This window comes from Doryrhamphus excisus, chromosome 2 (assembly GCF_030265055.1).
Source record: "Doryrhamphus excisus isolate RoL2022-K1 chromosome 2, RoL_Dexc_1.0, whole genome shotgun sequence".
Lineage (NCBI taxonomy): Eukaryota > Metazoa > Chordata > Actinopteri > Syngnathiformes > Syngnathidae > Doryrhamphus > Doryrhamphus excisus.
In genome coordinates, this window is record NC_080467.1 from 20,421,552 (window position 1) to 20,438,522 (window position 16,971).

At 42.6% G+C, this 16,971-nt stretch overlaps 3 protein-coding genes across 9 annotated transcripts in view; 1 reads left to right on the plus strand and 2 right to left on the minus strand.

Moving 5' to 3' along the window:
* The window catches only part of pcsk5a (proprotein convertase subtilisin/kexin type 5a), a 28,609-nt gene extending 26,980 nt beyond the window's left edge, over positions 1-1,629 (plus strand). Inside the window, exon 37 of the mRNA XM_058059119.1 lies at positions 125-1,629. Within this exon, the coding sequence (XP_057915102.1) occupies positions 125-555 (431 nt within the window). The 3' untranslated portion in view covers positions 556-1,629. The remainder of the gene's footprint in view (positions 1-124) is intronic.
* Positions 1,480-8,798, minus strand: prune2 (prune homolog 2 with BCH domain). Of its 7 annotated transcripts, none has more exons than XM_058059099.1 (12): positions 8,529-8,798; positions 8,313-8,464; positions 7,833-7,899; positions 6,878-7,051; positions 6,631-6,807; positions 6,445-6,547; positions 4,228-4,359; positions 4,062-4,148; positions 3,877-3,975; positions 3,758-3,796; positions 2,544-2,594; positions 1,480-2,447 (listed from the first exon to the last, which is right to left on the minus strand). In XM_058059099.1, exons 3-12 carry the CDS (start codon positions 7,876-7,878, stop codon positions 2,414-2,416), a joined length of 942 nt encoding a protein of 313 aa, XP_057915082.1. In that variant the 5' UTR covers positions 7,879-7,899; positions 8,313-8,464; positions 8,529-8,798; the 3' UTR covers positions 1,480-2,413. The 7 variants fall into 7 exon arrangements, with proteins under 7 accessions (XP_057915082.1, XP_057915051.1, XP_057915071.1 ...); XM_058059068.1 differs by having other exon boundaries at positions 6,878-7,078; positions 8,529-8,791; XM_058059088.1 differs by lacking the exon at positions 8,313-8,464 and having other exon boundaries at positions 8,529-8,797.
* A 482-nt stretch (positions 8,799-9,280) lies between these two features.
* Positions 9,281-15,810, minus strand: LOC131108199 (guanine nucleotide-binding protein subunit alpha-11-like). Its single transcript, XM_058059045.1, has 7 exons — positions 15,668-15,810; positions 14,141-14,325; positions 13,068-13,222; positions 12,719-12,847; positions 11,694-11,823; positions 11,457-11,610; positions 9,281-9,999 (listed from the first exon to the last, which is right to left on the minus strand). The coding sequence occupies exons 1-7, from the start codon at positions 15,783-15,785 to the stop codon at positions 9,821-9,823; spliced, it is 1,050 nt and encodes a 349-aa protein (XP_057915028.1). The 5' UTR covers positions 15,786-15,810; the 3' UTR covers positions 9,281-9,820.
* Positions 15,811-16,971: the final 1,161 nt, after the last annotated feature.

Sequence of the window (16,971 nt, forward strand, 5' to 3'; positions counted from 1 at the left end):
ATTTTTTTTACCCTGTGGTTTATTTGCTTACGTAGACCACACACTTGACTATAGGAGACTTGCATAGGGACTTTCATCGTTTTGGTCATGAATGTACGGGTATAAAAGGGGCGTGTCTTACCAGGTGAGTGCGTCCTCAGCACCAACTTGGCCTTCCGGAACGAGGAGGAAGAAGAGGCCAGGGGAAACCTGGTGGTCTTCATCGTCGCCTGCGTCCTGCTGGTGGCCGCACTAGTCGCCGCCATCTTCCTCATCCAGCACTCCCGCTCCAAGAGGATGCCTTCGGATGCCAAGCCACGTGGTTACGAGAAGCTGGACTCCGGCGGCGGCCACGCCAGCTCCTCCTCCTCTGCCTCCTACGGAGGCCGCTACAAAGACACTCAGCTTGTCGACTTCCGCGGGCGCTGCTCGGCTGGTAAAGATGATGACGACGACGAGGAGGACATCGTCTACATGAGCCAGGATGGAACCGTGTACAGGAAGTTCCGCTACGGACCCCTGGGAGAGGACGAAGACGAGCTGGAGTACGACGACGAGAGCTACACTTACAGATGAAGCACGGACGGCGTCTTCATAGTAAGATATTATACAGTAGCCATCTTTACATTCGTTCTTTCAGATGCCGTCTCCCACGTGTGTGTGGTCCCCACCAAAATAAGGGCGTGGCTTGTTTTTATTCAGTCTACAAATCGCTTGCTACCCAAAACAGCAGCACCCATCAAAGCATGTAAACAAACATAACTCCTTAAACATAACCTGACAGGATGTACGCAAAGACGCTGTGACGCCTGCTGGGCTCGCTCCACAACTTAAACTAGCATGTTGTACCGTATATACGTATATACGATGTTGTATCGTAAATACACGGGGTGTTTAAACCACAGTTACAATTTTAGACTTCAATAATGATTCGGAGTGCATGAAAAAGTGGAAACGTATATTTTAAGTATATTTACAAATATATTGCACAACACAGCAGCAACAGAACCGATGTTCCGAAAACTTAACAAACTACATCAGGAGGTTGCCTACAGCCACAGCCATTGTTTTTTGACCGGACAATAATAAGAGAGTTACTTGTGTTTGTAGACTTGGCAATTAATTGACTAGAGGTGTTAATTTTGTTTAACGTTATTTATGTGTGAAAATAAATATTTCAAATATTTTGTTCAATATTATAAACACGTGTTTCCACACCATCCTGCTAAAATGTTCACCCAGGCCACTACACAAGGAAATATGTAAGTTATTTTATTTGATTTTGCATTCACTGGCTTAGAAATTGAAAATACACCACATGGACAGAAGTATTGGGTCAGGATTACGCCTACACCAGTTGATTTCCAAAGAGGTATGTCCCAATACTTTTGTCAATGGGGGAATTCTGTTGAATAAAGTTGTAGGAAAATCACATGACACGATTCATTGGCTCGTTCTACCTCGGTTAAGTCATTTGTAAGAACCAAATGTCACAAAACGTTCAGACACAAGTCTATTTATTAATGAACTACAAGTCGGCGGTGACCGTTGTTTGTGTGCACGTGGGATCGTCATGGAACTAAGGAGGATAGATAGGATGCATGCACTAATGCACAAAGGCACGCACACACACCTACAAGATATTGTGCTTCATCCTCATGATGACATTTTTGCTAAGACAAAAGTGACCAAAAACATACACTCCAGTTGCACATCACTCATGCGTGGGTTTTTTTTTTATTTTTTTACACTCATCGGCTTCTTCGTTAGGTACACACACACACACACACCAGCAGAAGGCTTTATTTAACATACGTATGTATACCTCTACATATCTTGACTTGTCTAGTCTAAAATGAAAATAAAGAATATATTTTTAAATTAAATAAAATATTTTCAATATAATTTAGGAATAAAACACTTTTCTCATATTTTTCTAATTTAATAATTTTAAATGAGAATTAAATATTGAAAAAGAGCAGTCAATAAATGCCAAACCACAATACTAAACATCATAACTTGGGTACCTAATGAAGTGTCCAGTGAGGCTACATGAAATCAAGTTGAGTGCTGCATAGCTACTATTAATCTTCTTGTTTCTTTTTTTTTTTTTTTCAAATTGCACTTTATTCTGAAAAACAGAAACACTGATAGTGGTGATGTGTGTGAGCAGGGTGATTGGCTGATATTATTGTTGTTATTGCTTCACTTCCTGTCATGCACACAACAACAATAACAACACGACACTACACACGCTACATTGGAGGTGCTGATGTATTCCACGGGAATGACATCTACTTTTCCTCCACGTGTGGATGGGACTTAGTGGTATTCCTTTTACTATTTGTCATATTCAGGTCTAGAATAGGATGTTTTTGCCCAACACACACACACACACATGTATGCACACACTCACACACACAGGACAGTGACTTTAAGGAGCGCTGGCGCCGGCTTCATCTGCTCTGCTGAGAAGACAAATGAGAGTTAAATAAAAGACGAGTGTGTTTATGGCTGCTCTCTCTCACACACACACACACACACACACACACACACACACTTACTCCGTTCTGTCAGCAGCCGTTGGCTCTGGTCCCAGCAAAAAACTATTCATTCTGCAATGACAAAAATGGAATTGTAAGGAATTTAATCCATCAGACTTTTTATTTAAGGTGTAAACTGTCCAAGTTTCATTACTGGCAGTAATGAAGCTACATTGCTGTGTCATGACACACTCATTCATAGCCACACACCCATTCACTCTTTCATAGTGACACACTGATTTACTCCTTCGTAGCCCCGCACCGATTGGACAGATTGATGCTATTTAGCTCCAAGAGAAATTCACGTTTCCAGCAGTTCTGCAAAACTGTCTTGGAAACGTTCAACTCCTTCATCGCGACACACTGATTCACTCCTTCATAGCAATACGGTAAGTCACTCGTTCATAGCGACACACTGATTCACTCCTTCATAGCAATACGGTAAGTCACTCGTTCATAGCGACACACTGATTCACTCGTACATAGCAATACGGTAAGTCACTCGTTCATAGCGACACACTGATTCACTCCTTCATAGCAACATATTCATTCACTCGTTCATAGCGACACACTGATTCACTCCTTCATAGCAATACGGTAAATCACTCGTTCATAGCGACACACTGATTCACTCGTACATAGCAATACGGTAAGTCACTCGTTCATAGCGACACACTGATTCTCTTTCGTATCCACGTACTGATTCTCTTTTGTATCCACACACTGATTCACTCATTCATAGCGACACACTGATTCACTCGTTCATAGCGACACACTGATTCACTCATTCACAGTGATTCACTCTTTGGTATCCACACACTGATTCACTCATTCATAGTGACACACTGATTCACTCTTTCGGATCCACACACTGATTCACTCGTTCATAGCGACACACTGATTCATAGTGATTCACTCTTTGGTATCCACACACTGATTCACTCGTTCATAGCGACACACTGATTCATAGTGATTCACTCTTTGGTATCCACACACTGATTCACTCATTCATAGTGACACACTGATTCACACTTTCGGATCCAGACACTGATTCACTCTTTCATAGCGACCTACTGATTCACTCATTCATAGCGACACACTGATTCCCTCTTTCATCGCGACACACTAATTCTCTTTCGTATCTACACACTGATTCACTCGTTCCTAGCGACACACTGATTCTGATCCTGTTATTTAGTATTAGTGTGCAAGAGTTAGCAAGCGTGTTTTCTTACTTGGAATTCTCGCCTGCTTCCTTCAGTTCCTGGTCAAGTCTGGAGGTCAGAGGTGACAAGGAGTAAGGGGGCGTCAATGAGTGGAGGGGCGGAGCTATGTGTGAGCATGAGCGACTCACCTAATGATGCACTCTGGTATGTGGATGTACTCCATGGGGATGAGATCTTCCAGTTCGTCCAAACTGTTGACGTACTTGATCTTGCTGCTGAACTTGGTGCTACAGTGTGCAGATGAAGCTACAATTACCGAATGCCATGTTTGGGTATTCAAAAACAAAATATGCAAAATATGGACGAGGCGTACCTGATGAAGGGCTTGGTGATGGCGAGAATGGTCCTGATGAACCAAGATGGATGCAGAATGATGAAGGATTTCAAATTCTTCCTGAGCCTAAATGACGAAAAAGGACAAGCACGCGTTGGCTTTTAGTTTCGGCCTCACGCTTGACACGTTGATGCGTGCTGACCACCTTCTGTCAATCATCTGATAGCACTTCTTCAGCCAACCCAAGCCTGGCATTCTTCTGTGGGGCGTGGCTCCGTTCAGGTACACGATCATGTAGTCTTCTGCCACCATCAGCTCCAGAGTGCTGATCACGTAGCTGACCGCACACACAAACGATACATGCACACAGTCCACATCATTGATCACGACACTGTTGTCAACTCAACCACTCTTGCTGCTCTTGCGGTGTCGTAGTAGTAGTGGTAGCAATAATAGTACTGGTGGTAATGATTGTTGTTGCTGTCGCAGCAGCAGGACTAAAAGTACTGTTAACGATAAAAGTAGGAGCGGGAACTGTAATAGTAGTAGTAGTTTTTGCAGCAGCAGAAGAAGTGATAGTGTAGTTGTTAGTTTTATAACTACTTGTAGTAGTGGTAGTAGACGTACTAGTAATAGTTTTGGGTTTTTTCAGTTTTCATAGCACTAGTAGTCGTAGTACTCATGCAAACATTAGCATAGCATTTCTTGCTGTTTTCAAAAGTAGGCACATACTGTATAAACACTTAGGACTATTATGCTAGGTGTTAGAACGCTAATGTTAGCATGTGAACAATGCCAAAATTAGCATACTCGCATTTCAAGCCATTTTCATAGGTAGACACATTTAGGATATAGACGCTTAGCATTGTTATGCTAGGTGTTAGCATGCACATGTTAGCATGTTAGTAATGCTAACATTAGCATACTAGCATTCCCAGCCGTTTGCATAGGTAGACACATTGTTAACAGCATGTTAACAATGCTAACATTAATCAACATTAGCATGCTAATGTGAGCATGCTAACAATGCTAACATTAGCATACTAGCATTTCTAGCCATTTTCATAGGTAGACACATATAGGATATAGAGACGCTTAGCATTGTTATGCTAGGTGTTATCATGCTAATGTTGGTATTGTTAACATGCTAATATTAGCAAAGTAGCGTTTTTAGCCATTTTCATTGGTAGACTGTTATATCATCACTTCACACTATTATTATGTGTTGGCATGCTAATGTTAGCATAATAGTAGCACTTTTGCAGCAGAAATGTCTGGTTGTCTAGTTGTTATTTTTATAATAGTAGTAGTAGTATGTCATAGGTTGACACATACAGGATATACGTAGACGCTGAGCATTGATATGCTAGGTGTTAGCATGCTATTGTTGGTATTGCTAACTATTATTATGTGTTGGCATGCTAATGTTAGCATAATAGTGGCACCTTTGTAGCAGAAATAACAGTTGTGTAGTTGCTATTTTTCAAATAGTAGTAGAGTAGTAGTAAGAGTTGTTATTATTGTTATTATTTCTTACACAGATGACCTACATGTTGAATTTGGAGCGTGTCATCCTAAATAGAAGGCCTTCAAGAAGCTTGAAGGCCAATCAAAGGTCGTCTCCCACCCAGTGTACCAGTATGAGTAGTCAGTATTAGTAGGAAGTGTTTTTCCCCCATGACTCCTCACACTTCATTGACTTTTCCCTGTTCTCCCGGCACCATCAATTCCTGGTATTCCTGGTATAAGAAACATCGTAAGCTTTGTCATTGCGCATCACCGACACGGATGCAGATCGCGTCGGCCAGCCATGTGTCCATCTGGCACGGAGGAGCTGAAGAGCATCCTTTTATTTGTGTCCACCGTGCCGGCATTTGTGCATATCTTTCACAGAGCAGCCTGCAGGATCCCAACAACTCCGGCCAAGCATGAAATGCAAGTGTGCCAAGTCAACAGTGGACACATTAACACAGAGGGGGTGTCTCAGCATGCACCCTGCAACACTTCTATTTCCAGCTTCTTTACCGTGGAAAAAAAAAAACATCTGAGCAGCGACACGCCAGATTCACGCCAAACTCTCGCCAAACTCTCGCCTGCTTGTGGACATTTGCGACCTAGCTTTATTTTTATTTTTATTTCATTGTCGTGACTCTCTCAGGTCACCGGCACCGGCCTCTGGTGAGAGAACTGTCGGCAGCGGTTAAGCGAAGATGTGCAAGGTGCCAATGCAGCGCGGCCATTTTTCTGTTGTTGGCTGCGAGGAATAAAACAACTTGAGGCCAACGCAGATTGTTTTGGTGTCATTTAGCATGACAGCGCTTTGACTTGATGAGCGCCATCATTTCAACCTGAATTTATCATGAAAATATTGCAATAATTACATTAATGTTGTTATGCAGTGAAATGTTACAAAAGTACTCACAGGAAGAGGTTCTCCATGATCTCGTGGTAGTCGTCTCTGTCGCTGTCTGGCAGGAAACAGGCGGCAAACACGATGATGGCATTCACACCGTTGCCATAATAGCCTGAATACAAAACAACAACAACGAGAAATATAGAACTTGACGTAGTATTTATTTCGATTTTAATATTTGATCCAATGGGCTACCTCCGTGGGAGATGACTCGCATGTAGGGCTCGATGACCTTCATGTTGATGCGGTGCTCCTGCTCGCCGATGATCACCGTCCGCCACAGTTTGCCGTCCTGACGCTCCTCCTTGGCGCTGTAAGTCGGGATGGAGTTGTACGACTCGCTCGTCCGACTTTGCCCGGCCGCTTTGGGATCTTATTGACATGTGACACGGATAGACCCGATGAAGCATCGGGGGTTGGTTACGTTGTTGGCTTAACCCACCTTCCCAGTCCATCTCGTGGTCCGTGTAGTCCAGGTAATCTCCTTCATCCGGAGTGTCGAGGTCATCGACATTGATGTCAAGGTCATCCGGCGTCTCCCCCAAGTCGTCCTCGCTCTGGTCCAGAGAGAGGCTGATGCGCGGGGCCGATAGCTTCTTACGTTGGGTGGCGCCCCCTTTCAGAGGTAGGGAGGTGGGCGGCACTAACATGAAAGTGGGGATTTTGCATGAGGGGCAAATTTGGCAGTGCCCCACCATATGCAGCACTACTTTTTTCTAACATACGAATGATTCAACTGCAAAATTGATCAGCTTGATTTTTTCCAACGTTCTTTTGCACTTTCTCTGCTGGGTGGGGCAGTGGAGCTCTGTGCCCAAAATAAAATAAAATACAAATACATTTCAAAAAATAAAATACAATAAAATCAGTCAAAACATAAAAACAACTAAAATGAAATAATAAATAATATACGATAAATCAGTCAAAAAACAAATAAAAGAAAATAAATAAATTGCAAATGAATAAACAAAATAAAACCGGTCCAAAAAAAAGAAACAAATAAAATAACGACAAATAAAGTGTTAAAAAACAAATGGAATAAACACATAAAATAAAATACATTTGGCCATTTTTTTTTACCAGATTTACTGTGATAATGAATTTTAAAAAATATGTCCATAATTATATTTGATAAATATAATAAATATATAATTTAAATATAGAATATCGATTAATTTAACATTTAAATAGTAATGAATAAATATAACAAATATAAATCTTGCTGCAATAATCATGATAAGAGTTGGAATACGTAAATTATGCAAATAAATGTACAAGAATAAAGATCTTTTTAAATGCTATGTTTTAAACAAGATATTTGGATTCCTATTACGGTAAAAATTGTGAAAATTGAGCCAATGTGTTTTAATGCAATGGCATCACTCACACAGACTTACCAGGTCTACTTTCACTTCCCTCAGAGTTCATTTTGGGCTCCGACATCGGGTCCAACCGTAGGCGGACCTATAATAAGACACCAGAATTGCACCAATACATAGATAGGTGAATACATTACTGGTATTTTAATGGTGTAAATCATCTACATATGACTTCTACTAACGGGCCATGCTGAAAATAATATCAACTAATATCTAGTGTGGATTGTGGCTATTGGAAAATACCACCAGGACAAATGATTAGGTACATGTATACAAGGCAACAGTTCATTTTCAAAGTAAAGGTTTGAAAGAGGAGGGAGGAGATGGTGAGAGACAGCAGGAAGAGGAAGCTGAGCACTCATATTACATCATCACATTGTGTGCTTCCCCTACCCCCCCACCGCCACCACCACCCCCGTCGCATGTTTGAAAGCCTGATTCCAATCAAACGACAAACAAATCCGCAATAGACGAGGGCCGTTAGAGCCAAGAACAAACCACAGCCAACAAGCGTAGATCTGCCTTGCGTCTCTAGATGATAATCAGCTGCTCATGGAGGATGCTGAGCTGTTCCACTTCCACGCAGCAGCATCCGACCCCTCCCCCTCACACTCCCGCTTCCTGTCTGCCTTCTGCGTGTGGAAGAAGACCTACAGAGACATTGCCACGTCTCATCCTCCACCATTCACCGTTCCTCTTTTTAGTTCTACTCACCGCTGCTGGGAGGAAGCTCCTTTGTGTCAGATCATGGATCCCAGCGTCTACTTCCTGCTGCCAGCCTCGTGCCGGAGATGCTCGGCTTGCAAACTGCTCACAGCTTCCACCATTTTGTAGTCACATGATCTGGGCCATGACCAAATAAGGGCGATCACCTGCTCCTATAGCAGCTCCCCCCGGGCAGTGCAAGTGAATGGAGATGTGTGTGTGTGTTTGTGTTATTGTGATAATGTTGTGTTATTGCTGCCATTACTGCAGATTTGTAACTTACACTTCTTATTATTATTATTATTATTATTATTAGGAGACCCGGGGGTAAAAGCACAGCAATAACCATTAGCGTAACAATTATCTCAAAAACACAAAACGACAAAATCAACTACAGTCAACCCCTGAAGCGTTTTGTCATAGCTAACGTCACACACATTTTTTTGCAAGCGCTTATTTCAAAATTAAAGATCTCAGTCTATCTCGTGACATGCAAGACAATTCATTGTGTTTTGCTTTTTCTTTGGATTTGGTGCAAACATTACTCCAAACGAAGGAGCAGCGGAAAAGAAGATATGCACTCGAAGTGGCAGGAATGCTGGTCAAAGATCCTCTATTTGACAAGGACGCTTTGCTGTTATTAAGGACCTGCTGCAGAAACAGTTAGTCAAAGATCCTCTATTTGACAAGGGCGCTTTGCTGTTTTTAAGGACCTGCTGCAGAAACAGTTAGTCAAAGATCCTCTATTTGACAAGGGCGCTTTGCTGTTTTTAAGGACCTGCTGCAAAAACAGTTAGTCAAAGATCCTCTATGTGACAGGAGAGCTTGCCGTTTTCAAGCGTCTGTTCAATTTCCGTTTTGCATGGCCATTTGGAGTGTCAAGTTAGCAAATCAGAGCCAAGATGGCAGAAAAAGCAAAGGTCGGAGTTGAGCGTGGAACCTGCAGGGCGTGGTAAGAAGGATGCACTGTCTTGATTTGAGAAGGTAAGCATGCTCAAGGTGGCAGGTTGAATTGAAGCAGACGTCCAAAGCCAGACGTCCTGAGGTACATATAGAAAGACTATGTCGATGTAGATGTTATTGTATGGATCTTTTATTCGTCTTCATTCATGTAGCGAGTCAATACAATCATGTCGTTGTGGTTTCCTGGTAATACAACTGATGAGAGGTGAGGGTTGGCTGGCAGCCTTTCATAAGGAGGACTTTGTCAAACCAGTTTGCAACTGAAAGTAGGTGAAAACTGGCACCGGTTTAAGCGTCAACACAACGTTCAATGTCCATTCAAAGAGCTTGCGTGGTGACTAAACGGGAACAATGTCTCTGAAGAGCGTGTCCTTCACCACGTTGAATACAATCTTGGCGTTGTTTGTGTCCGTGGCGCAGGTGTAGTGCATGTACAGCGGCCATTTGTGACCCTTGTGCACCATCTTAAAAAGATCCAGGATGAACTCTCGTGCTTTTTTGGCGTTCCCTCGAGGCCCTGTGCCGTCCAAATCACACAATTTAAAAAAAAAAAATCAAAATTCGGCTCACGATGCAAAAGTCTCACCTGTGATCACAAGTGCCTTTTTATATTGAATACAGAGCGGTGAAGAAGTCATATTTCATTCATTCATTCATTCATTTTCTACCGCTTTTCCTCACGAGGGTCGCGGGGGGTGCTGGAGCCTATCCCAGCTGTCTTCGGGCGTAAGGCGGGGTACACCCTAGACTGGTGGCCAGCCAATCACAGGGCACATATAGACAAACAACCATTCACACTCACATTCATACCTATGGACAATTTGGAGTGGCCAATTAACCTAGCATGTTTTTGGAATGTGGGAGGAAACCGGAGTACCCGGAGAAAACCCACGCATGCACGGGGAGAACATGCAAACTCCACACAGAGATGGCCGAGGGTGGAATTGAACCCTGGTCTCCTAGCTGTGAGGTCTGTGCGCTAACCCCTAGACCACCGTGCCGCCCTGAAGTTCTATTTCTATTTCTATTTCTATTTCTATTTCTATTTCTATTTCTATTTCTATTTATATTTATATTTATATTTATATTTATATTTATATTTATATTTATATTTATATTTATATTTATATTTATATTTATATTTATATTTATATTTATATTTATATTTATATTTATATGCAATGCAAGGCTCTCCTTACCTCACATTTTCACTTCCTACTTTCAAAACCACGAGTCAAAGATCATCTAAATGACAGGAGCACTGTGCTGTTTTTAAGCATCTCCCGTGCAAAAATGCTACTCAAAGATCCTCTATATCACAGGAGCACTCTTCTGTTTGAGGACCTACTACAAAAATGCAAGACAAAGATCCTCTAAATGACAGGAGTGCGCTGCTGTTTTTGAGGACCTACTACAAAAATGCTAGACAAAGATCCTCTATATCAGATGAGTCCTCTGCTGCTTTTAAGCATCAACTGCAAAAACGCTAGTCGAGGATCCTCTATAGAACAGGGAAGCCCGACTCCATTTAAAGACCTACTGCAAAAACACCAAAGATCCTCTAAATGACAGGAGCACCGAGTGTGCTGTTTTTAAGCATCTCCTGCGCAAAAATGCTAGTCAAAGATCCTCTATATCACAGGAGCACTCTTCTGTTTAAGGACCTACCGCAAAAATGCAAGACAAAGATCCTCTAAATGACAGGAGTGCGCTGCTGTTTTTAAGGACCTTCTACAAAAATGCTAGACAAAGATCCTCTATATCAGAGGACTGCCCTGTTGCTTTCAAGCATCTACTGCAAAAACGCTAGTCGAGGATCCCCTTAGAACAGGGAAGCCCAACTCCATTTAAAGACCTCCTGCAAAAACACCAAACATCCTCTAAATGACAGGAGCACTACCGTTTTTGAGTATCTACTATGAAAAGATCTCGAGACAAGTGAGGTTTTTGAGGCCAAGCCTGATAAAGACTTACCCTTGTATTGTGGGAAGTGGTTGACCAAATCCGACTGTGTGATTTTGTCCTCCAGCAAGTCGATTTTGTTGAGGAAGAGGATGAAGGAGGTTTCGCTAAACCAGTGGTATTTGACTAAAGTCTCGAACAAAGCAAGACTGTCCTCCATTCTATTCTGAGGACAAAAAGGTGAGGACCATCAACAACGTCGAGGACCCGTAAAGAAGGACACAGGATGCACCTGTCAAGATGACTTACATGTGTGGAGTCCTCGAGAAGGACCTGATCGTACTCATTGAGGGCAGACAGGAAGACGATGGAGGTGACATTCTCCAAACAGTGGATCCACTTCCTTCTTTCTGATCGCTGACCGCCCACGTCCACCATCCTGGACACACGAAGGCAACGTCGTTTATGGAAGCGCTCGAGTCAAAAGAGAGAAAATCAGGGAACGCCAACACAATAAGTAACTGCAATATGTAATCTGTTCATAATAGAAGCATTGATAACTCGAACTTGCCGCTCAGCCAAATGTAACGAGCATAAATGGCGTCCATGGTAAACTACAATCAATATCATTCATTCATTCATTTTCTACCGCTTATCCTCACGAGGGTCGCGGGGGTGCTGGAGCCTATCCCAGCTGTCTTCGGGCAAGAGGCGGGGTACACCCTGGTATACACTGGTGGTCAGCCAATCACAAGGCACATATAGACAAACAACCATTCACACTCACATTCATACCTATGGACAATTTGGAGTGGCCAATTAACCTAGCATGTTTTTGGAATGTGGGAGGAAACCCACGCATGCACGGGAAGAACATACAAACTAGCTGTGAGGTCTGTGCGCTAACCACTCATCCACCGTGCAGCCCCAATCAATATCAATATATCAATAATCATGACAAAAATATCATTATAAATTATGGCTAACATTAGTAGCTAAACTTAGCCAAATTGCTATCGTTAGCTGACAAACACAAGTAGTGTGTGTGCGTGTGTTATATTGGTGTACTCCAAGCAGGAAGAGACGGGATAAAGTAAAACTCCAGCGCGGCCATATGCATCATTATTATGCTCATTGGTGGTTAGCTTCTTTTTACACTTCTGCATAACAGTTAATGATGTAAGTAATATTGACAGCAAGACGTATCAAAGGGGGTTTAGAGTTTTTAAGTGAAATACTACAATATTCAAATCAAAAGTCGCTTGAAAATCACAATATTTCTGCCGATAATGACAAATAGGAACAAAAAAAAATACAACAAAATTATACTCCACCTGAAGATAACTCCTTTGATGTTAAAAGGGTACTCGATGATACCCGTGGTGGGGACACGGACCCTCAAGATGTCCTGCAGGTTGGGGATGTAACCCGGGGCGCTGATTCTGTCCAAGTCGCAAAGGTAACTGTAACGTTAAAAACAACGATTCACAAGTTAATATTTGGTATATTTTGTCCGCCGATGTTTACTTTGATGATGTTTACAGATATTCTCGTACTAGCATGCAGATATATAGCATAGAAATATTTACAGACGGTCCTGATGAGCATGAGTCCTGCCTGTCTTTTGGTAAAAGCCTCCAACTCAGGTTATTTTTAGACAAATATGTAAATAAACAAACGTACTATTTGGCAGAGTCAGACAGATGGAATTCCCTTCTTCGCTGATAGCATCCTTGAAGGCCTTGATCGTCCCACAGTCTCTTGATGGCGTCCACCTGCCACTGCTCCAACATGTTGACCGTTTCCTGCTGGACTTGGCTCAGCCTCTCTGCCAGGTCCTGGAGCATCCACAAAGGGGGCGGTGTTATTATTATGTGTAAATAAACATACCTTATCAGGATGACTCTGTCGTTTCTCTGGAAACTGTGTGCTTGGGAAGAGGACAGCACAAGCTCTGGCCCTGATTTGCCTCAACGAAAGGAGAAGTGAGACAGGCCATGCTCAGTGTGTGCTGAGGGAATTGTAGGGATGTTCCGTTCCGACAATTTAGTGGTTTTAGTACCCAGGAGGGGCTGCACGGAGTTCCAGTGGTTAGCGTGCAGACCTCATAGCTAGGAGATCCGAGTTCGATTCCACCCTCGACCATCTCTGTGTGGATGTGTTGCATGTTCTCCCCGTGCATGCGTGGGTTTTCTCCAGTTTCCTCCCACATTCCAAAAACATGCTAGGTTAATTGGCGACTCCAAATTGTCCATAGGTATGAATGTGAGTGTGAATGGTTGTTTGTCTATATGTGCCCTGTGATTGGCTGGCCACCAGTCCAGGGTGTACCCCGCTTCTCGTCCGAAGACAGCTGGGATAGGCTCCAGCACCCCCCCGCGACCCTCGTGAAAATAAGCGTTAGAAAATGAATGAATGAGTACCCAGGAGGAGGATGGACCTGCCTCCTCTGTTAAAACTGGAAAATTAAAATATTACAATAGCAACTAAAATACTTCACTGGAAAAGTAATATAATGTTGAATTATCTGCACTTCAGTTCGATTGATAGGTAGCCAAGCGAAGCCATCGACGATCATCACTACTACAACGCTAATTGGCCTTTAAAATGGAAGCTTCCTATCAGTAAACAACACGAGTGACGCATTGCATGGAATGCAGATTAGCAAGATATGTTAGCATTCGGCATGGCTGCGGCCATCGCCAAGCTTTTCCTCACGATCACACACACAGCCATGACAAAAAAAGGTTTCTCACGACGTTGCTGTTGTGGACATAGTCGATGCGGAGGACACTCATGGCCTCGATGAGGGCCTGGATGGCGGTGATGATGTTCTGGCACACCAAGCGAGCAAAGCTTTTCCTCTGGGCCTCGGTGTAGCCGTTGCCATGGAGGATCCTCATCTGTTTGATGAAAGTGCTCTTCCCGCTTTCTGCCGTCCCTAATGAGGTTGATTAAAAAGGGAAGGGGGACAAAAGACATGGGGATGAAAGAATGGGGCATCTGTGACAACCATCATAAAAAAAACAACAACAAACGAGCATCAATTATTATCTGCACCAAAACGATGACTCATTCCCTTGAACGACCACATGCTTTGTTGGAAACTTGCATTTGGAAAAACCCATGCAGGATTTTTGTTCGAATTCATCCAACTATGTCCTGTTCTGATTCAGACCCGGATGTTTTTACTGTTCTCACCCAGACTGGCTATCGTATGGACCCTGAGCACAAGACATTGTCTTCAGAATGGAGACATTTATACACACAAACCAACAGATGGGGCCAATCCATTTCTCCACATGCGAGTTGGAGCTTTTCTTCCCCTCACTCACTCACTCAGGCGCAAAAATGTCTAGAAGGTTCGGCAAGTTACTTTAAAACAATAACATTTTTCACAATTTGAACTGTATTTTTTTTATATTTTCAATATTTTGTCAATATTGAAAAAATACTTGGTTAGTGTTATTAATTCCTTCCAAAAGGTCCAATGCTAACCGAGAACACAGTTGAACTCACACAGATTATGAATAACAAGACGCCGGCCGTATTGTACGCAAAGTGGAAACAGTATAAAGAGCAAGGCAACATTTTGGCATACATTTTGGACGCTAACCGGGGCGGACGCTAACCAAGGTTACAATATAAAAATAATAATAATAATATTTTTAATATCAACATTTACAACAAAAATTTATTGTAATTATTAAGTTAGATTCGGGGCTGCACGGCGGTTGAGTGGTTAGCGTGCAGACCTCCCAGCTAGGAGACCAGGGTTCAATTCCACCCTCGGCCATCTCTGTGTGGAGTTTGCATGTTCTCCCCGTGCATGCGTGGGTTTTCTCCGGGTACTCCGGTTTCCTCCCACATTCCAAAAACATGCTAGGTTAATTGGTGACTCCAAATTGTCCATAGGTATGAATGTGAGTGTGAATGGTTGTTTGTCTATATGTGCCCTGTGATTGGCTGGCCACCAGTCCAGGGTGTACCCCGCCTCTCAGCCGAAGACAGCTGGGATAGGCTCCAGCACCTCCCGCGACTCTTGTGAGGATAAGTGGTAGAAAATGAATGAATGAATGAGTCATGTTTTGTATTTAAAAAGCATTTATCCAACCAAAAGCCTTTTAAAAATGCAATAATCTTCTTAAAAGTTGGGATCTAACGAGCAAGTCAGAGCTTTTCTTCCTGGCACTTACACACATGGACCGCAGACCCATGCTAACTTCAGCTACGTATGAAAGACAACATTGACCAATTTCAAAAACAAAAACGCCAACACTTACCTAAAAAGAGGAGCTTAATGGCACGCTTTTGTTGACGCTTATCAAGTTTAATTTGCCTCTCTATTTCCTGGTTGATCTTGCGGCTGCTGTGCTTGTCTGAAGACGAGCAGCAGTCCATTGTGGCACCACCGCCTCCGCTGCCGCCGCCTCGCTCTGAGCCAACACTGATTTAGGCGTATGTTTTGCTGGGACAGATCAGGTGCGGGATGACATTCCTGTAGTGCAGGTGCCTGGTGACATCACGGCGTGTCCTCACAAAGCCAATGAAAATGGCATTGACATAATTGCAGGTGTGGAGAGAACAGCAAGGTGGAAGGGAGTTTCTGTGTGCTTTTAAAGCTAGGATGGTATGCATCAAGGTATGTTAACAAGTGGGTGGGGTCAAAGACAAATGATTATGTCTTCTTCCTATTACCTTTATTTTATTGTACTTGACTTCCCTAGGCGCTCTGCTACAATGTTTTCCCACCAAAATGTCTGCTTTGCCCCCAAAAGCCACAAGAGGGCGTAATATGTCGGCGTCCAATGAAAAGCATGTACTATAGCACCAACAGAAATGAATTTTATTTCTGAATAAAGCTAATGTTATATGCTAATATGTGAGCGGTTATTTTTATCAGCGGTTATTATTACTCCAACGCTTGTTTGTTTGAATATAAATAATTTGAATAAAAACATGTAAAATATGTATATATAATACAAGCACCAATACGAGTTTAAAATTTAAAAAACTTATTCCCATCATGCATTTCATCCCAGCAAACTCATATTGGTACTCGTATTATGTACATTTGTATATTTCTGAGCTAACGTGTAGCATGTAGGCCACACAGTCGGAAGATCTGGGTTCGAATGTCCGTTTGGCCATCTCTGATTGGAGCCGGTGAACCCCGCCTCTCGCCCCAAAGTCAGCTGGGGTAGGCTCCATCATACCTGCAACCCGAGTGAGGATAAGCGGCATAGGCAATGGATGGATGGATGGATCCATGATCTACTATGTTGGGTAAAATGAGTCTAATGGTGATTATAGGGGTGTTAGTTCATGTCTAGAGGTCTTTAGTAATGTATTTCTATGCTCCAACTATGGATTACTGTGCTGTATTTGCATTGTATCTTGTGATATATATATTTTTTCATGCTTTTCTTTGGACAACAACAAATATTTGCAATGTATGTATGGAAAGTTAGGTTATGCTGTGTTGTGACGTGACTGGATACACAATGCTTATCATTTTTCACGATCACATTTTTGCTCGGTGTCCCCGGTGGGGCCAATTGGACTCATCGGAACCATATTTGGATTT

Bases quoted from the DNA above. Each gene is read 5' to 3' on its own strand.
- prune2 (XM_058059068.1), bottom strand. From the start codon at position 7,878: ATGTCGGAGCCCAAAATGAACTCTGAGGGAAGTGAAAGTAGACCTG. The intron at 6,548-6,630 runs GTAGCCCATTGG...TTTTGTATTCAG, and splicing joins GCGAGTCATCTCCCACGGAG to GCTATTATGGCAACGGTGTG. The intron at 2,448-2,543 runs GTAAGTGTGTGT...TTGTCTTCTCAG, and splicing joins ACGGCTGCTGACAGAACGGA to CAGAGCAGATGAAGCCGGCG.
- LOC131108199 (XM_058059045.1), bottom strand. From the start codon at position 15,785: ATGGACTGCTGCTCGTCTTCAGACAAGCACAGCAGCCGCAAGATCAAC. The intron at 11,611-11,693 runs GTAAGTCATCTT...TTTTGTCCTCAG, and splicing joins TTCTCGAGGACTCCACACAT to AATAGAATGGAGGACAGTCT. The intron at 10,000-11,456 runs GTAAGTCTTTAT...TGGACGGCACAG, and splicing joins CCACTTCCCACAATACAAGG to GGCCTCGAGGGAACGCCAAA.